This window comes from Adiantum capillus-veneris, chromosome 26 (genome assembly GCF_014529385.1).
Source record: "Adiantum capillus-veneris isolate H3 chromosome 26, ASM1452938v2, whole genome shotgun sequence".
In the NCBI taxonomy this organism is placed as follows: Eukaryota; Viridiplantae; Streptophyta; class Polypodiopsida; order Polypodiales; family Pteridaceae; genus Adiantum; species Adiantum capillus-veneris.
In genome coordinates, this window is record NC_140956.1 from 104,017,864 (window position 1) to 104,033,577 (window position 15,714).

The window sequence follows — 15,714 nt, forward strand, 5'->3', positions numbered from 1 at the left end:
TCGTACAATGCACAACATCATGAGCTTCTACTCGAGAGGCACCACATATCTAGCTAGGTGCGATTGGGGGCAAGGGATTGCCAGCCCCCTCACCGGGCCGGCGGTCCCTTGCCCCCAATCGTACCTAGCTAGGTATGCGGTGCCTCCCTCGCAAAAGCTCATGATGTTGAGGTAAGTCACAATGTGAGAATTATTGTGAGAATCTGTCCAATACTTTTGGTGTAAGGACATGTCATTTAAAAACTGCTGCTTACATGTACCATTTATCGAAATTTTTTGCTACAAAATCTCATCAAATTGGGTGATTTTGGCACCCAATTTTGGCATCAAAGGCTACTATACTCATTCAACTTAAAATATTTGCTTAATCCAGATAAATTTTACCAAATTACATACAATATCAATGAAGAATACAATTTCGTTCCACTTTGTAGTTTTAGGTGTTCAAATTAAATTTGCGTAGATTTTAAAATTGATAAATTGAATACCAAAAGTACCTCTACTACAATGTATCGATTTTAAATACAAAATTGTCCAATGACCTTTACTTTAGCATTGGGTTACAGGACCTCCACCACTCACAGCACTTTTTTGAATTGCTACATAACATGAAGGCTGTATCCATATATTTTCCATGTAAAGGAACTCATATTCTTCTTGGACAAAGTTTCATGTGGTCTTACAAAGCTTTGAAGCAAAAAGTGAGTTGTGAGGAGACAAAATTGTTGAGCAAAAACGAGAAAAAGGCTATCTACAACTCAGTGGGTAATTGGTATGATGATCTTCACTAATCTCGGTAGCTATTTGACGTGCATCCATCGAGATGCCAAGCAACCCTTTACGATTAAATCCAGCAAAATAAAGTCCATTTTTGCTCTTCCATTGCCCCCTGCATGCGTCCTTCATGCATTTACCCTCCACCTGTCCAAGAAGGGATGGAGATTTCTTAGTGAAGAAGGATTTCACATTACTAAATTTATATCCAAAAAGAAAAACCAAAATACAAATACCAAGGCGCAGAGAGAGAGAGAGAGAGAGAGAGAGAGAGAGAGAGATCGAGATCTTTGAAAATGCTATCAAGCAAAGAGCTCTACCTAAGCCCTATATTGTTTGCTTTATGCAACTTATATGAGTCCACCTTATATATACACGGTCACTAATGCTTCGATTGCCAAACTACCATTCAAGTGCATGCCCACACCGCGTTCACAAGCTTCAAAGAGTTGTGATGGTGGATATTATAGTTGAGTTGCCCTAGTACTAGTGGGGATAATAAGTTTGTGGGGTCAATAATCATAGTTACCGGGGAACGCCCTCTAGCCCCCGTTCCGACGTTCCGGGGGGCAGTTCCCTTCCCGAACGTTCCAAAACGTCCCAGAATGTCTGACGTTCCGGGTGGCCAATGTAAACCGGAACGGCCGTTCCGAAACGTTCCGAAACGCCCCCGAACCGTTCCGGAATGCCCCTGGAACGGCCAACGGCTACAAACAAATTTGGCAAAAATTGAAAAAATTGAAGTAAATGTTTGGGCTTCTTTTGAAAGTGTACAAGGCCTCAAGGACTCATAAAATGCACCCCCCTCCCCCTTTCTCTTCACAAGCTAATCCTCAAGGCTCAAGCTCTCTCCCTCTCACTCTCAAGATCTCTCCCTCTCAAGAGTCACTCTCTCAAAGCTCAAGGCTTCAAGCCTTCAAGCTCTCTTCCTCTCCCTCCCACTCTCTCAAATCTCTCCCTCTCCATCTCTCTCTCTCTCTCTCTCTCTCTCTCTCTCATCATCTAGTCATAGCAAGGTTGAATGGTCTTCAAAACGAGTTTTTTGTGAGTATTAGAGTCAAAGCACTCTAATACTCCTTGTATTTAAACACAAGGAGCTAAAAATTGCACTATTTGGGTGTTTTTAATACCTCCCGTTCCGCGACGTTCCCATTCCGGACCCCTAGCCGTTCCCCTGTTCCGCGGGGATCCCGTTGCCGTTCCCATTCCGCGTTCCGGGTAACTATGTCAATAATAAGTTTGTGAAGAATCCATATAAGTAGTAGGTAAAATGGGTGACACTTGGTCACACCACTAGCTGTTAATACCTGTGTGATCAAGCTATTAAGTGGTGGTAACTAGAGAGTTTTAGTGAACGCTACCACCATTGTCTTCCACATTGTTATCTGACTCTAGTTTTTTAATTGTGCAAAAGCTAGATTCGAGCGGTCAATGAAGTGCTTTTTGCATAGAGAGAAGCATGTGCCAGAGGGAAGCTACATAGTCGAGGTAATATACTTCATGACAAACACCTACACCCCATGGTAAGGCTCTTTTGCACATGCGTCATAGCCCATCTGTTACCAACTTTGTTGAGCGCCTAGGCTCACCAAACCTTGCAAACAAGGGCAACATCACTCGATTTGCCACCCACCAAGTTGGTGGGAACTAAGTTTGCAAACAAGTCGGGCAAGAGTAGGAGTGAGTGGATGGAGCTAGATGGTATACATAGTCAACAACTTGAGGGTCTTCCAACAGCATAACAAAGAGAATAGTGCTAAGAGAAGGCTTGTCCATTGAAACTCCCACAAAACAAGGAGAAGAGGAGAGGGAAATTTGAACTAATATCCACAAGAAGTTTTGGACAAATTCTCACTATAATTCCCACATTGTGACATCGTGTACCTAGTTAGGTACGATTGGAGGCAAGGGACTGCCGGCCTAGTGGGGGGCCCGATGGTTCCCTACCCCCAATCCTACCTAGCTAGGTATGCTGTGCCTCTCGAGCATAAGCTCCAGATGTTATGCATTGTATGAAAAACAATGAAAAAAGACTCTGTTTTCCTACATGAGAAAATTTCTAAATCTTCTTGTGATCCTCCTTCAAAGTGCTACTGGGGTCTTGTCATTCAAATCCCATGCCCATGTTTCAAATGTCTTCCTTTTAAGGATGCAAATTGGACGTACCGATAAGATGTGTAATGATTGTAGCGAGTATGTCAACTTCTATATTTTTTTGTTTCTTTTACATTGATTTGAAATAGGGAAGTGAAACTAGTGTGGGTGGTGGTATTTTGCTCATGGTGTACATTTCTCACTTCTAATATATATCCTTATGGCTTTAAAAATAATTAAATATGATTCAATACATATAGGCACAGTGTAAAGGAATCCTAAAGAGCCAGAAAAAGCAATGAAAAGAGGAATAGAATCTCAAAAGTCCTACTCCCATTGCATTGCATGCCACTCTAGGGATAGTCTTTTCTTTTGACTTTCCAATTTAAAGAGGCTCTTGATCACCTTTTACACTTTCTACAAATATTAATATTGTAGTCCCTTCACTTTTGCAATTAATTTGATGCTTTGGAAGGTTTTTTCCTTTCTCCTGAAAAATCTCTTACTATCCACACTACGTCAGCATCTGCTAATCTCCATGCTTTTCAATGTATTTGACCAAGGGCCAAGTTGCAGTAGGGATGAGTGAGAGGAGGTCACATTCTATAAGGAAAACATGCCAAGTAATCCTAATCCCAAACGTGCTCCTCTAGCAATAAGGCCGCTAGGTCGCAGCAGGGATGAGTGGGGGGAGGTCACATTCTATAATGAGAAAATGGAAAACATTCCAAGAAATCTTAATCCAGAACTTAGAGCCGGGTCGCACCAAGGTGTAGTGGGGGGCGTGAGGGTAGAGCATAATTAGCCATTTTCGAAAAATGAGAAAACAAGCCATCTTTTTAGAGTGGGAAAGATAACCCCACTACCACATTGGAAAAGGGAGGTACTACACTACGTTTAGGTTCAAGAGAAGCTCTCCTTATTTCTAGGAAAGTTAGACCAATGAGGAAGGAGAATCTTACACGCATGTTCTCCTACATTCAAGATGGCTTTTCTTTCTCAAGTGGGTGTGACCCCGTGTTACAACTAGCTACCCCTCACTAAACCACTACCCTTGGATGCAACCCAATCCTAATTACTCCTCTAGCATTGGGAAAAAAGGAGGTATCGCGCTATACTTTAGAAAGCCTTTCATGACTTCTCATTCGTAGTACAACTCCCTCCAATAGAAAGAATACAAGTCGCCTCCATCTACTCCTGAAATGTCTTTGCAACTCTCTTTTTCAAACGTCAAGCGGAGGGTGTGACCTAAACTATTTTCTTCCCCCCATTATCCCTACTAATAGAGGCCGTGCAACTCAGCACTAAGGATGTGATGTAAGCAAGATATAATGGTGCAAATATGCCAAAATTGGCATAGTTGCAAAAGGACTTGCATGTTGGCCAAAAACATTTTTCCTAACTCTAGAGGGGGAAGGGGTGGGGTGGCTTGGGTATCCTTGACTTGATTACAAAGGGATACAGCCGTTTTATACAATACAAACTTGAGACAGAATCCCGGAGTTGGCAGGTATGGAAGTCTAAACTGTCTCAAATCTACTCTGCCATAAGATTTCGGATGAGGGATTCTCTCCTCCTTTAGCTATTCCTTCTTGGGGTATCCCTCTCCCTATCTGAGGGTTTATTGTACTCTTTTTTGTTTTTGCTGATCTAATTTACACTTTCTCAAAAAAATAAAACATTTTTCCTAACTGAAGGATATAATGGCATACTTCAAATTCTTGCGATTTTTAGGCCAAAGTTTAAAGCATAATTTGTTGGTACTTACTGCGAAACTTATGAAAATTGGCAAGTTTTCTTAAAGGGTGCAAGCTCAAAACCTAACCGGGATTTTGCAATTTTAGTCATATAAAAATACACTAAAGTCTGGGATTTGATTGCCAAAACTAGCATAGTTAATGCCTTATACAATGACCATAATTAAAAAAAGTGGCATAATTCACTAATTAGAAAGGTAAATACCTTGAGCCAAGAAGGGACGTTGTTGTGGTAGCCCGTAGCGAGAATGACAGCGTCAAAGTCGACATAGCGGCCATCTCTGAAGAAGCAGCCTGACGCGGTAAACCTCTGCACTGCGGGCACCACCTGCATGCATGCATGCACCTCCATCATCACCGTTTACATGCGCACAGAGAGAGAGAGAGAGAGAGAGAGAGAGAGAGAGAGAGAGACTTCACTAAATGTTGGCACAAGCTGGTTATCTGTGTTTTCTAGGATAGTGCCTCGCCTCAACCTTATTGACACTCCCTCATTCACTGTGGGCGCTCATTGATTGATCATTAACTGCTTGATAGATGAGCTAGAAACAGGCAAGCCGTGGGGATAGTGGCGGAGCGATCCAAACCGTCGAAGTTGGACAATTATACATTGCCACTATACATGCAATATGTGGCCCTTTCCGCTCCTTTGATCCCATCACTCTCTACATTGAATGTGCAGTGGAGATAGCCCTAAGGCATTGCACTCTGCATTCCAGTTGCATTTATGATTTTTGGTTTTGTGCTCTCTTAATTACAAGAGGTTTAACACAAGTTGATTTTCCAATGTGAGAAAGGAGCTCTTTTTCCATGATTTTTCACTAAAGGGTTCAACATCATTAAGGTACCGCTTCGAAGGGAGCACATGCCTAGCTATATGGGTGTGGTATTTTTTTTTTTTTGGGGGGGGGGGGGGGGGGGGGGGGGGGGCAATCCCCTGCCACCAATTACGGCACCTAGCCCGGCATGCACTCCCTCCCTAGCATGAGCTCATGATATTGTCATAGTCTACAATGTGGGAATTATAATGAGGATTTGTCTGAAACTTATTTTTTATGACCCATTACCTGGATAGACCCATCTTTGATTTTGGTGAGAGTGCCCACGTCGAGGAGTGGTGTCTTGCCCAGCGTCTCTTTGAGCTCAAGGGGACCCGAGGTAGGCCTTTTGAAGCCATAAGAAGAGGGATCGCCAAGCACCAATCGCGACAGCAACAAGAGCAAACGGTCAGTCCATCGAAGCGTCAAGACTCTGCTTAAGGCCATGGCGATGGAGAACGTGGAAATGCCATATATTTCCCTGGGTAGAACATGCACCTGCAATGTATGTACCCGTATTTTGAGCACACTTGTGCTGTGTAATTAACACTGCACCTAACAAACAACAGCTTCATACAAAAATGCTTGGTTACAGCCGTTGACAACAATTTTATGCAATGTCGGGGCCGATTAGAGTTGCAAGGTCAGCCTATGCCCTAGCATACATGTACACATGCATCCTAGATTTATTTGCTTATATAGAAAATGGCAGTGCAAGCTCTTAGCTGTAAACAAGAAATTAGCCACGTACCGGACTTCGTACCGATACAGAGGGCATTGCCCCATAGTTTGCCAAGTCGAGGGAGACCTCCATACCCGAGTTGCCACAGCCCACAACAAGAACTCGTTGGCCGGAGAAGGACTGGCCATTTTTGTACTGGCTACTATGAAGTGTCTTGCCGGAAAAGCGGTGAAGGTCTGGCAAGCAACAATCGGAAGAGTCGGAGGAGCTGCCCCCTGCAGCCGGCAAGATGGGCTCTGCATTTTCACCGGATGCAACCACAAGACAAGGAGCTCTATACACTCTGGAGTGGAGTATGCCACGGCCAATGGCGCCAGGTGTGGGGCTGCCTAAGCCGACGCTGCTGGTGAGCACATACCACCTGCCTTCCCTGTCATCATACCAGGCATGTAGCACATTCTCATTGAAGTGAGGAGCAATGCCGCCCTCACACGCATATGCATCCAAATAGTCAAGGAATTGGCGGCGAGTGGGGTATTTAGGCACTTCCCGTGGGAAGCTCATGTAAGGAAGCTCACTGAGCTGCTTGGGAATATGGAGGCAAAGCCTGTCGTAGGTCCGCTCGCGCCAAAGAGAGGCAATGCATGCACTTTTCTCTAGCACAACTACACCTTGAACTCCCTTTCTTTGCAAGCAAACTGCTGTGGCAAGCCCTGCAGGGCCAGCCCCTACTATGATAACATTCTCATCCACATACTCAGCAATATGTGCTCTCTCCTCCTGATCTTTTTCATCTTCTTTTGTATATGCATTCCTCTGGCTTACATTAATATTTTGGCTTGGCTTTAGCCCCAAAATGCTAGTCATATCATGCAACTCCTTGCAGAATATCTCAGAAAGGAGCTGACTGTACTTAAATTCCATCGCTTAACATATAAAATAATTAGTGATAGCTCCTAAGTCAATTGCACTCAACTAATCGATTTTCAGCTAAGATTGATTAAAAGATGCGTGGAAGCGGCCGCTCGCAATATACATTGTCTGCGAGACTTGCAGGCATTGAAAGCTCATGGTTCAGAATATGGCAAAGGTTTAGTATGTGTACTAAACCTTAGCAAACACTAGCTTAAGCCAAACCTTAACAGAAGGCCTTAATTAGCTCAATCTGTACATGTATGGGAAAATTAGTAGTTCAATATGGTCTGAAGCCCATACAATTATTGTGAAGAGGGAGGCTTTGCACCACATATTAGTGTGTGTAGCTAGAAGCAGAGCTATGGAGTCATGGGCAAAGGGTGCTACTTGTAGAAACATCCACAGGCTAGAGAAACACACACACACACACACACACATACACATAGAACACGCTAGCATAATTTGGAATGTGGGAAACGTAGGCCTTAAATACTGATGTAAGAGGAAAGAGGGTAAAAGAGGGCTCTTGTACTGAGGGCTTTCTCCTTTTATCCTTTTGTAGAGGTAACTTCCGAGAGAGAGAGAGAGAGAGAGAGAGAGAGAGAGAGAGAGAGAGAGAGAGAGAGAGTGGTACTATAGTGCATATGCATAGATTCCTCATTGCTCCATGTAGGAGAGGAGAGGTGATGAGTAGGCCAAGATTTATCCCATCATGAGGTCTTGTGAATGCAAATTTGCTGCAGAGCTGCAAAAAGGTCAAATTTGTAAGCCAAAAAAGAGGGAGTGTGTGTGGATTCTTGGAGAGGGAGAGGGTGGCAGTTATCTAATCATTTGCATGCCAGTTGAAATGATTGTGAGCCCTCCCTCCCAAAACGACAAACACACAATTTATACCTTTACAAGCTTACACCCTCCACTTTCCAAAATTATTTTTTTCATAGAAATATTCTAATTAAAAAAGCATATAAACATTCCTTTCTTTTTTGCTTGCCTAGTTTAGGGTACTTTCGCACGCACAAGAAGATTTAGAAATTTTCTCATGTAGGAATACGGAGTGTTTTTCTTACAATCAATAACATCATGAGCTTCTATGAGGGAGGCACCAAATTCCTAGCTAGGTACGATTGGGGGCAGGGGATAGCCGGCCAGACCTAGCTACGTATGCAGTGCCTCCCTCACAGAAGCTCATGATGTTGAGGTAAGTCACAATGTGGGAATTATTGTGAGAATTTGTCCAAAACTTCAACCCCTACCTGCTCACATCAACAAACACAAACCCCATCTTCTACCCCTACCTTCTAGAATGATGAGCGGTTCAGACGCAAAGCTTGAGTCCATGCCAAAGCTACTATGACGAGTTGTGGAGGTTCTAGCCCAGCTCGTGTGAATGCGCCCTTATCATCATTTCCATTCTAGGCCATAATATTTTGCAATGAGTAACGTTTTTTGGACACTTTTTCCACTAGAAATGATTGTGCTACCAGTAAAAAAATATATCTTGCTAACCCAATTAAGCTTAAATCTTTACTACCTTATGAAATATCTTCGTTTTAATTTAAGCCAATCTATTGAAATATTGTTTGTGCATGTTTACAAAATAATTTTAGGATTAGTCATGCCTCTATAACAAATAATTAGCAAGGAAAACTGACAGTCCCTTAATTGGATGAATAAGGATTGATTAAGGTCACCTAACCCACCTACTTGGTACACAATCAACTTCTACTTGAAATATAAATGTTCATTCAAATATGGCCTAAGGGGGGCTACAAGGTTCTTCACCACGCTGGCGAAAGTATTGTACAGGCGAAGTTTTCACCAAAAAAAAAAAAAAAACATTTACTCTATTTTTCACTAGCTAAAATTCCACAAACTCGGCTAGATATCGAGGAAAAAGAGGCAAGATTTTACATAATTTATCGTAGAAAGTGGCAACACATTTAGATTTTTTTTTGGAGAAACAACTGTATTAAATTAAATGAAAAGGAAAGACGATACAAGTACCCATAAGATAGGACATCCTAGCCAATAGAGGAATGGCCTGGGGTGGCCTGGGGACAAGGGATACATCACAGGGGGAAAGAAGGAGAAAATAGTTAGCAATGGTATACAATCTTAGAGGATTTATAGTAAGACATAATGACCTCTCTCTACCTTTGCCATCTCAAGTTCTTCTGCAGATCTTTAACACCAACTTGGTATGCTTTAGAGACCTGCCTGAGAAAATCCACCATAATGGCTCTAGATCTTAAATTGGTAATGAGAGGACCAACAGATGAAGAAAAGGAACATCCAAATAAGGCTTTACTCCTTTCTAACCAAATTTATCGTAAATAGGCTCCGCTTAAACATGTCTCCTAAAGAAGGAATATCTGATTGCGCTTTTTTCCTCTCTTTTTTGCAATATGATGCTTTACAGGATTGCGTCCACATAACCACATCCTCATGTCGCAAGGGTTGAACCATAGTGGGTGTGCTTAAAGCCTTTCCATTTACCACTAGGCCAACTCCTCTTGACATTGTGCACTTTTGTCTTACTACCCCAAAATGAGAATGTATTTTAGAGGATTGTGAAGGAATAAGTACTGTGATGAGCGACAAACGGAAATTAGAGGTCTCTAATTTTTGAGGATTAATAGGCTAGGTCGTGCAATGGAAGGACCCGAGGTTATTAAGTTGTAAGGGTTGAGATTAAGGACCTAAGGTTTAACAAGCGCCTGGCTTTGGCAAAACCCGATTGAGGAAGGGAGGGAGGGGGGACGCAAGGCAGGTACCACGGCTGGCGTCACGGCCCGCATTTTAATAGCTGCCTCGTGTAAGCTCTCTCTCTCTCTCTCTCTCTCTCTTTATTATTCCAGTCTCCCAAAGAACTATGAATCAAGAAAGTCGCAGCCTTGGAACTTTGCTCTTTTAGTAGGTTTCCTGTTGTATTGCAGCTCACATTATTTGAAAATTAAGCTCCCACGTTTTTTGTTTCCTCAAACACACAACAGTGAGTGGATGATTTGAATTCACCGAAAAGGATTCATAGAGCAACCTTAAGCTCGTGGACGAGCCTTGAGGGATACCAGATTACAACATGGGCTACCTCTCAAAGAGGTAATCTACAACCCATCTACTGGACATCTCTAGCCTAGCAAAATGGCGTTGATGGCCCTAAACGAGTCCTTCCTTTTACCAATGGAGACAATCAATTCCTTTAATTCTTGGACTATTTCCGCGTGAAGCTAGCTGTTGAAATAGTATTTTCAAATACCCGGCAATTCCTAGACTTCCAAATTTGGTTAAAAAAGCAAAATCTAATGATTTGAGTGTATACCAAAAGAACTTGGCTTTTCATCACCATCTGTAATGGAATTAGCCTATTCAATCTTGAGAATAGCGGAAATTAATGAGAATACTTTCGAGAAATAACTTTGTGAGCATAGCGGGTAGACATAATTGAAGATAGCAACATAATCATAGCAATTAGTTAACTTGGCATGAACAATACTTTTGCAAGAGAGAGAATTTAGAGAACATGACAACATTTGAGGACCGGATTTATGTGGAGCCGGTCCCCCCTCCAATAGGCATTTGTATTATGATTTCTCCCATTAAGAGAGACTTGTTACAATACATTCTTTGTGTTCCTTGTGACCTAGGTGATGCAATGAAGATGGAAAGCTTCATGCATCACAATCATAGCATAACATGAACTTGAAGAAAGCTTTAATTGTCCCAAGCCTCAGTCCCAAGACCTCAAACACCTTCGAAGGTGGAGAGAGCTAGCAGGGAATGAGGGTAGGGAAGAGGAAGAAGAAACATTTCATAGGAGAAAGAACTAGTTCCTCACTTATCATACTCTTGTTGCTAGCATACATAATAGCATAGTAATGAAGAAGAAGGAGATGACAAGCTCAAGCATTGAAGCATGGCTCTTGGTTGGATTTGCACTCCATAGCCAAGAGTGTTGGTGTAGGCTCTCAACCTCCACTTGCTTGGAGAGGGAGCTCTTGCACTTTGCATAGCACACAATGAGAGTGATTGTGAGTGTGTGTGGGTGAGTATACCCCTCAAGCAAGCCCCTAGCTAGCTTGGGTCGACCCCCCCTTGTAGCTCATGCTTGAAGCTCATTGGACCCCTCCAGGCCTAGCCAATCACAAGCAGGAGCCATTACAAGCAACATGGGTAGCCTTGGGACAAGTGTCCCCCTTTCCCCTTTGAGAGAGAGGACTTGATAAATGCAAAATCAATTAGATAATTCAAGTAATTTATCATTGGACCCCTTTGAAGCTTAGCCAATAGGCTTCAAGCAACACATGAAGGTAACATGGGTAGGGGCCTTACATGTGTCCTTGCTGCCTCTTCAAGTTGGGGCTTCCCTTGTGTGTGTGAGTGGGTGTTCTCTCTCTAGCCCCTAGGAAAAGGGCTCTCCCCCCCTCTTGTAGGAATGCTTTTGACTTTAGGTGATCAAGCACCTTACTCACCAAGCATGACAAAGCACTTGAACTAGGGGGTGTTCCCACAAGCATCTCAGGCAAGCTTCTCAAGGCACCTCAAGTACCTTAATCATGCAGCAAGTCAAGCACCTCAAGCATGGAGCCAGTCAAGCACCTCAAGCATCTTAATCAAGCACCTCAAGCATGACAAACACCTCAAGCACGACAAGCACCTCGAGCTTGGGCCGGGTTTCCACCTCAAGCTCAGCCCTAGCTTACTTAAGGTCAAAGGACTTTTACACACATTTATTGGAGGTCTTCAATGAAGCTAACCCTAAGGTCTTATGCTCCATTGGTTAGCCTTTCTCTTTGATAGACCATCTCCCTTTTGGGCCCCTTTACCATTGGCCCCGTGTTGAGATAGATCTATAAGCACATATCTATATCTTAACACTTGTTCCCGTTTATTCTCCCACATTAAGTGATCAATTTAATATGAGAAAATCATTTGGGTTGGTTAGATATTAGATTTTATGACACCGTCCCTCCAAGGAAAAGATCATTCTTGAAGAACCCATATCTCTAGCTCCTTTGAACCCACTTGCAAATTTTTCTTGCTAGGCTGCACATTTTCGATCACTCCTTGAAAAGTTGCGAAATGTCCTCACAATCCAATTTGCAACCCGAACATCTATTTGAACCAATCCCTCTGGCATGTATCTTTACTCCTGTCGACAACAATTCCCATAATACCTTCCAAATAAATAGCTTCATCATGAACGGTCATTGTGGAAACCAGATGTTCTTCACAATCGCCACCCATGACTCCGTTCATTGCTTACCCCATTGCTTGTTAATGGGGGAAACCCACTCAGATGAGACCATCAAAGTGAGGTTTACATCCTTGGTTCTCAGTTCACAAAAGTGTCTACTCTTGGACCAGCGCCAAGCTCTCCACTCAAGCTTGGACTCACACATCAACATACAATAGTTGTCTAGCCCTTCTAGAATCCTGATGGCCAGCAATCTTTGTGTCCCACTACAATTCTAGGTAGCCAGTTGATCTATCACTTTCCATTTTTTGTTAGTGTTGTCCAAGAAACGGGCAAGATGGTTGAGCCCTTTATTGTTCATCTTTTTGGTTGTTTCTCTCCAAAATGGATTTAGCGGTGCGCTTCTTGCTTTAGAGAGCCAAGGGGACCAGTGATTAATGGAGTTTTGAAAATATTTGGTTGCTTCTCCCCACTCAAGCACTTCCAACGCTCTAGTACACTTCCGCACTAACTCGCTCGTTCTTCCTCCAAGTTTGAGTCTGGCCCATCGAGGGGCGAGCATCTTGTCATGCTGGCCTTTCCATGCGCCACATTGAGAGAATAGTTTTGCCTTGCTAATTAGGTCCTTTGTCATAATCACCCATGCCTGGTCTTGCACATGTAGATTGCCATTAGAAATTTGGAACAATGGGCCTCTGCATGGATAACCGGGTTGAGAATCCCTATGCCTCCCTGCTCCAATCATCTCGCCACAATTTCCCAACGAGCCCATTGCCATGGCATCGTGTCTTTGGTATTGTTTTTTCACAACAATCTTTTCACCGGTTTTAAGAAGTCCTTCCAATTGCACTTGGCTAACTTGAGAAGCGGAATAGTGACCAAACAAGCGAAAGGAAGGAAAAAAACATGTAAAAAAAGAACAAGTAAAAGCCAAAAAAACAAACACAAGACCGACCATCATAGGTTAATCGCACCCCCACACACACACACGCGCGTGCATACATGCACACACCCAAGAAGCGGACTAGTGACCAAACAAGTGAAAGGAAGGAAAAAAAACACGAAAAAATAGAACAAGTAAAAGCCAAAGAAACAAACACATTACGGACCATCATAGGTTAACTGCCCACATCTACCCCCCCCCCCGTCCCACACACAACACATGCATGCATGCACACACCCAAGAGCGAGGCTTGAAGGTACAGAAAACAACACTGCATATCAACCTAGCTTCACTCACCCACACACCGAAGCAAGGAATAACATGCAAAAAACAAACAAACCGTTCAACAAACCAATGAAAGGAACACAAAACAAAAATAGCATTTGAAAAAGTAACTTGAGCTACAATTGTGACACTACACCAGGCGGGGCCACTGAAGGCTAGCAAGTCACAAATATTCTTACTGAAAGAAACCATCGGGGTGCCTATATTGGCAAGTTTAACACACGGGCGGGAAGCAAACACCAATGTGGTGAGAAAAAAGATGCAAATCTCGATGCAAATTGAGGCTTCTCAAAGCATGAATCCCCTTAACAAGCCCCTCTCTACAAGATTGTGCAAGAAATCTGAACTGAGTATTGAAACCTTGATACACAAACCGCTCTGAGGAGGGATGATACAAAAACCGCCATGAGCAGGGATGAAGCAGGGGGGGGAGAGGCAGGCAAGAAACCCTAGAAGACATCGATGTTGCACTTGGAAACCAGCAAAGGAACAAGCACCAAGGACATAAATCTAAGAGGCAACAATGGGTCATCGGGCCAAGCAGGCTATGGGTAGGTGGGTTGATTCACATGCAGCAAAGGAGGAGAGGCAAGGAATCTACAGATAGAAATTTGGCATGTGATAGGTAAAACCATTGGTGCAACCACAATATGCACGATGCAATTTGCAAAAGCAAGAAGAACAAACTAAGGGCATGGCAATAGTGACACTCACAATGGGTCCCCATCTCTCTCTCTCTCTCTCTCTCTCTCTCTCTCTCTCTCTCTCTCTCTCTCTCTCTCACACACACACACACACACACACACACACACACACACACACACACACTCATATATACACAAACATACATGCATGACTAAAAATATACACATATAGGCACATTAGTATAATCAAATATTTAAGCTAAAGTTGACCTAGTAGATCATCAATGCGAGGAGATCAGGAGGGCTAGAGTGCTCTCTAGAGAAACCTTCCTTCAGCATGAGGCCTCCATCAAGCACACTTTTTTTGGGCCATGAAAATCAAGAGATTAGGGTCTGTGTCCATTCGCTAGTAGATGGGGACGGGAACACTATACAAGACCAAGATGAAATGGCCAAGGTCATGCTTGAGCATTTGAGCCAAGTTATTGGCCAATCCGAGGCCCACTCTCATGAATTGGATGAAACCAGAGCCTCCCTACTCGCTAGTGTCAGCAAGACGATATCTCATGTTACAGCCAACCTTCTTGAGAAGGCCTTTTTGGAACACGAATGTTCGCTTGTGCTGCAAGCTCTAGGCAAGGAGAAGTCTCTTGGTTGGGATGGACTAACTACTGAGTTCTTTAGAGAATATTGGCCATGTAGGCATACCTCTAGCCTACTCATTCTCATCCCTTTCCTCATCAAGAACACCATGTACATTTGCATAAGTAATAGGCTGATTTGCAACATTTTCAAAAAACCCCATAGGCTGTACATTTGCCTCATTGGAATTTACATTCAAACTTCCACCACTGAAAAGAGGCAACAAAGTGTCATAAATGTCATGTGAGCTTACATTATAGTCCCTAGTACATGACAACAAGGGCTGAACAGAATCTTCCACAAACACAACATCCCATGAGACCAAGATACACTTTGTTTGTGGATGATACAACTTGTAACCTTTGCTTTTAGCACTATAACCAACAGAAATACATTTGACAGCATTATCATCCAATTTTTTGCGTTGTGTTTGTGGAACCAAAGCATATGCCAAACAGCCAAAAACATGCATATGCTCAATAGAAGTCTTTCTATCATGCCATGCTTCATATGGAGAAATAGACTGCAAAGCTTTTGTAGGACACTTGTTTAGTACATAAGTGGCACACATGATGGCCTCAAGACAAAACAAATGCGACAAAGCTTGACTTTTGACCATACATCATGCCATTTCCGTAAGTGACATGTTTTTCTTCTCAGTAACACCATTTTGCTGAAGCGTATAAGGCACTGTACATTGGTGTTTTATCCCACGACTAGCCAGAAATGCATTAAATTCATGAGACATATACTCCTCCCCTTGATCGGAACTGAGGGTGTCCATATAGGACATTTTGAGACATTTTCAGCCATAGCCAAAAATTGTTTGAAGCACATAAATACTTATAAATTTGCTTTAAGCGAATAAACCCATGCATGCGGGGAGTAATCATCACTAAAAGTCACAAAGTAAAGGTAATTGTCCAAGGATGGATTTTGCATGGGCCCACAACCATCACTATGCAA

General features: G+C 42.9%; 1 protein-coding gene across 1 annotated transcript; it reads right to left on the bottom strand.

Annotated features, from left to right (window-relative positions):
* Window positions 1–564: 564 nt before the first annotated feature.
* On the bottom strand, window positions 565–7,482 carry LOC147423931 (indole-3-pyruvate monooxygenase YUCCA1-like). Its single transcript, XM_086501167.1, has 4 exons — window positions 6,195–7,482; window positions 5,693–5,941; window positions 4,831–4,953; window positions 565–921 (listed from the first exon to the last, which is right to left on the bottom strand). The coding sequence occupies exons 1-4, from the start codon at window positions 7,047–7,049 to the stop codon at window positions 748–750; spliced, it is 1,401 nt and encodes a 466-aa protein (XP_086357293.1). The 5' UTR covers window positions 7,050–7,482; the 3' UTR covers window positions 565–747.
* Between the last annotated feature and the right edge of the window lie 8,232 nt (window positions 7,483–15,714).

What these genes read in the sequence shown, in the direction of transcription:
- LOC147423931 (XM_086501167.1), bottom strand. Translation starts at nt 7,049, where the DNA reads ATGGAATTTAAGTACAGTCAGCTCCTTTCTGAGATATTCTGCAAGGAG. An exon ending in TCAAAGATGGGTCTATCCAG is followed by an intron (nt 4,954 to 5,692) that starts GTAATGGGTCAT and finishes GCATGCATGCAG; the next exon opens with GTGGTGCCCGCAGTGCAGAG. An exon ending in ACGTCCCTTCTTGGCTCAAG is followed by an intron (nt 922 to 4,830) that starts GTATTTACCTTT and finishes CTTCTTGGACAG; the next exon opens with GTGGAGGGTAAATGCATGAA.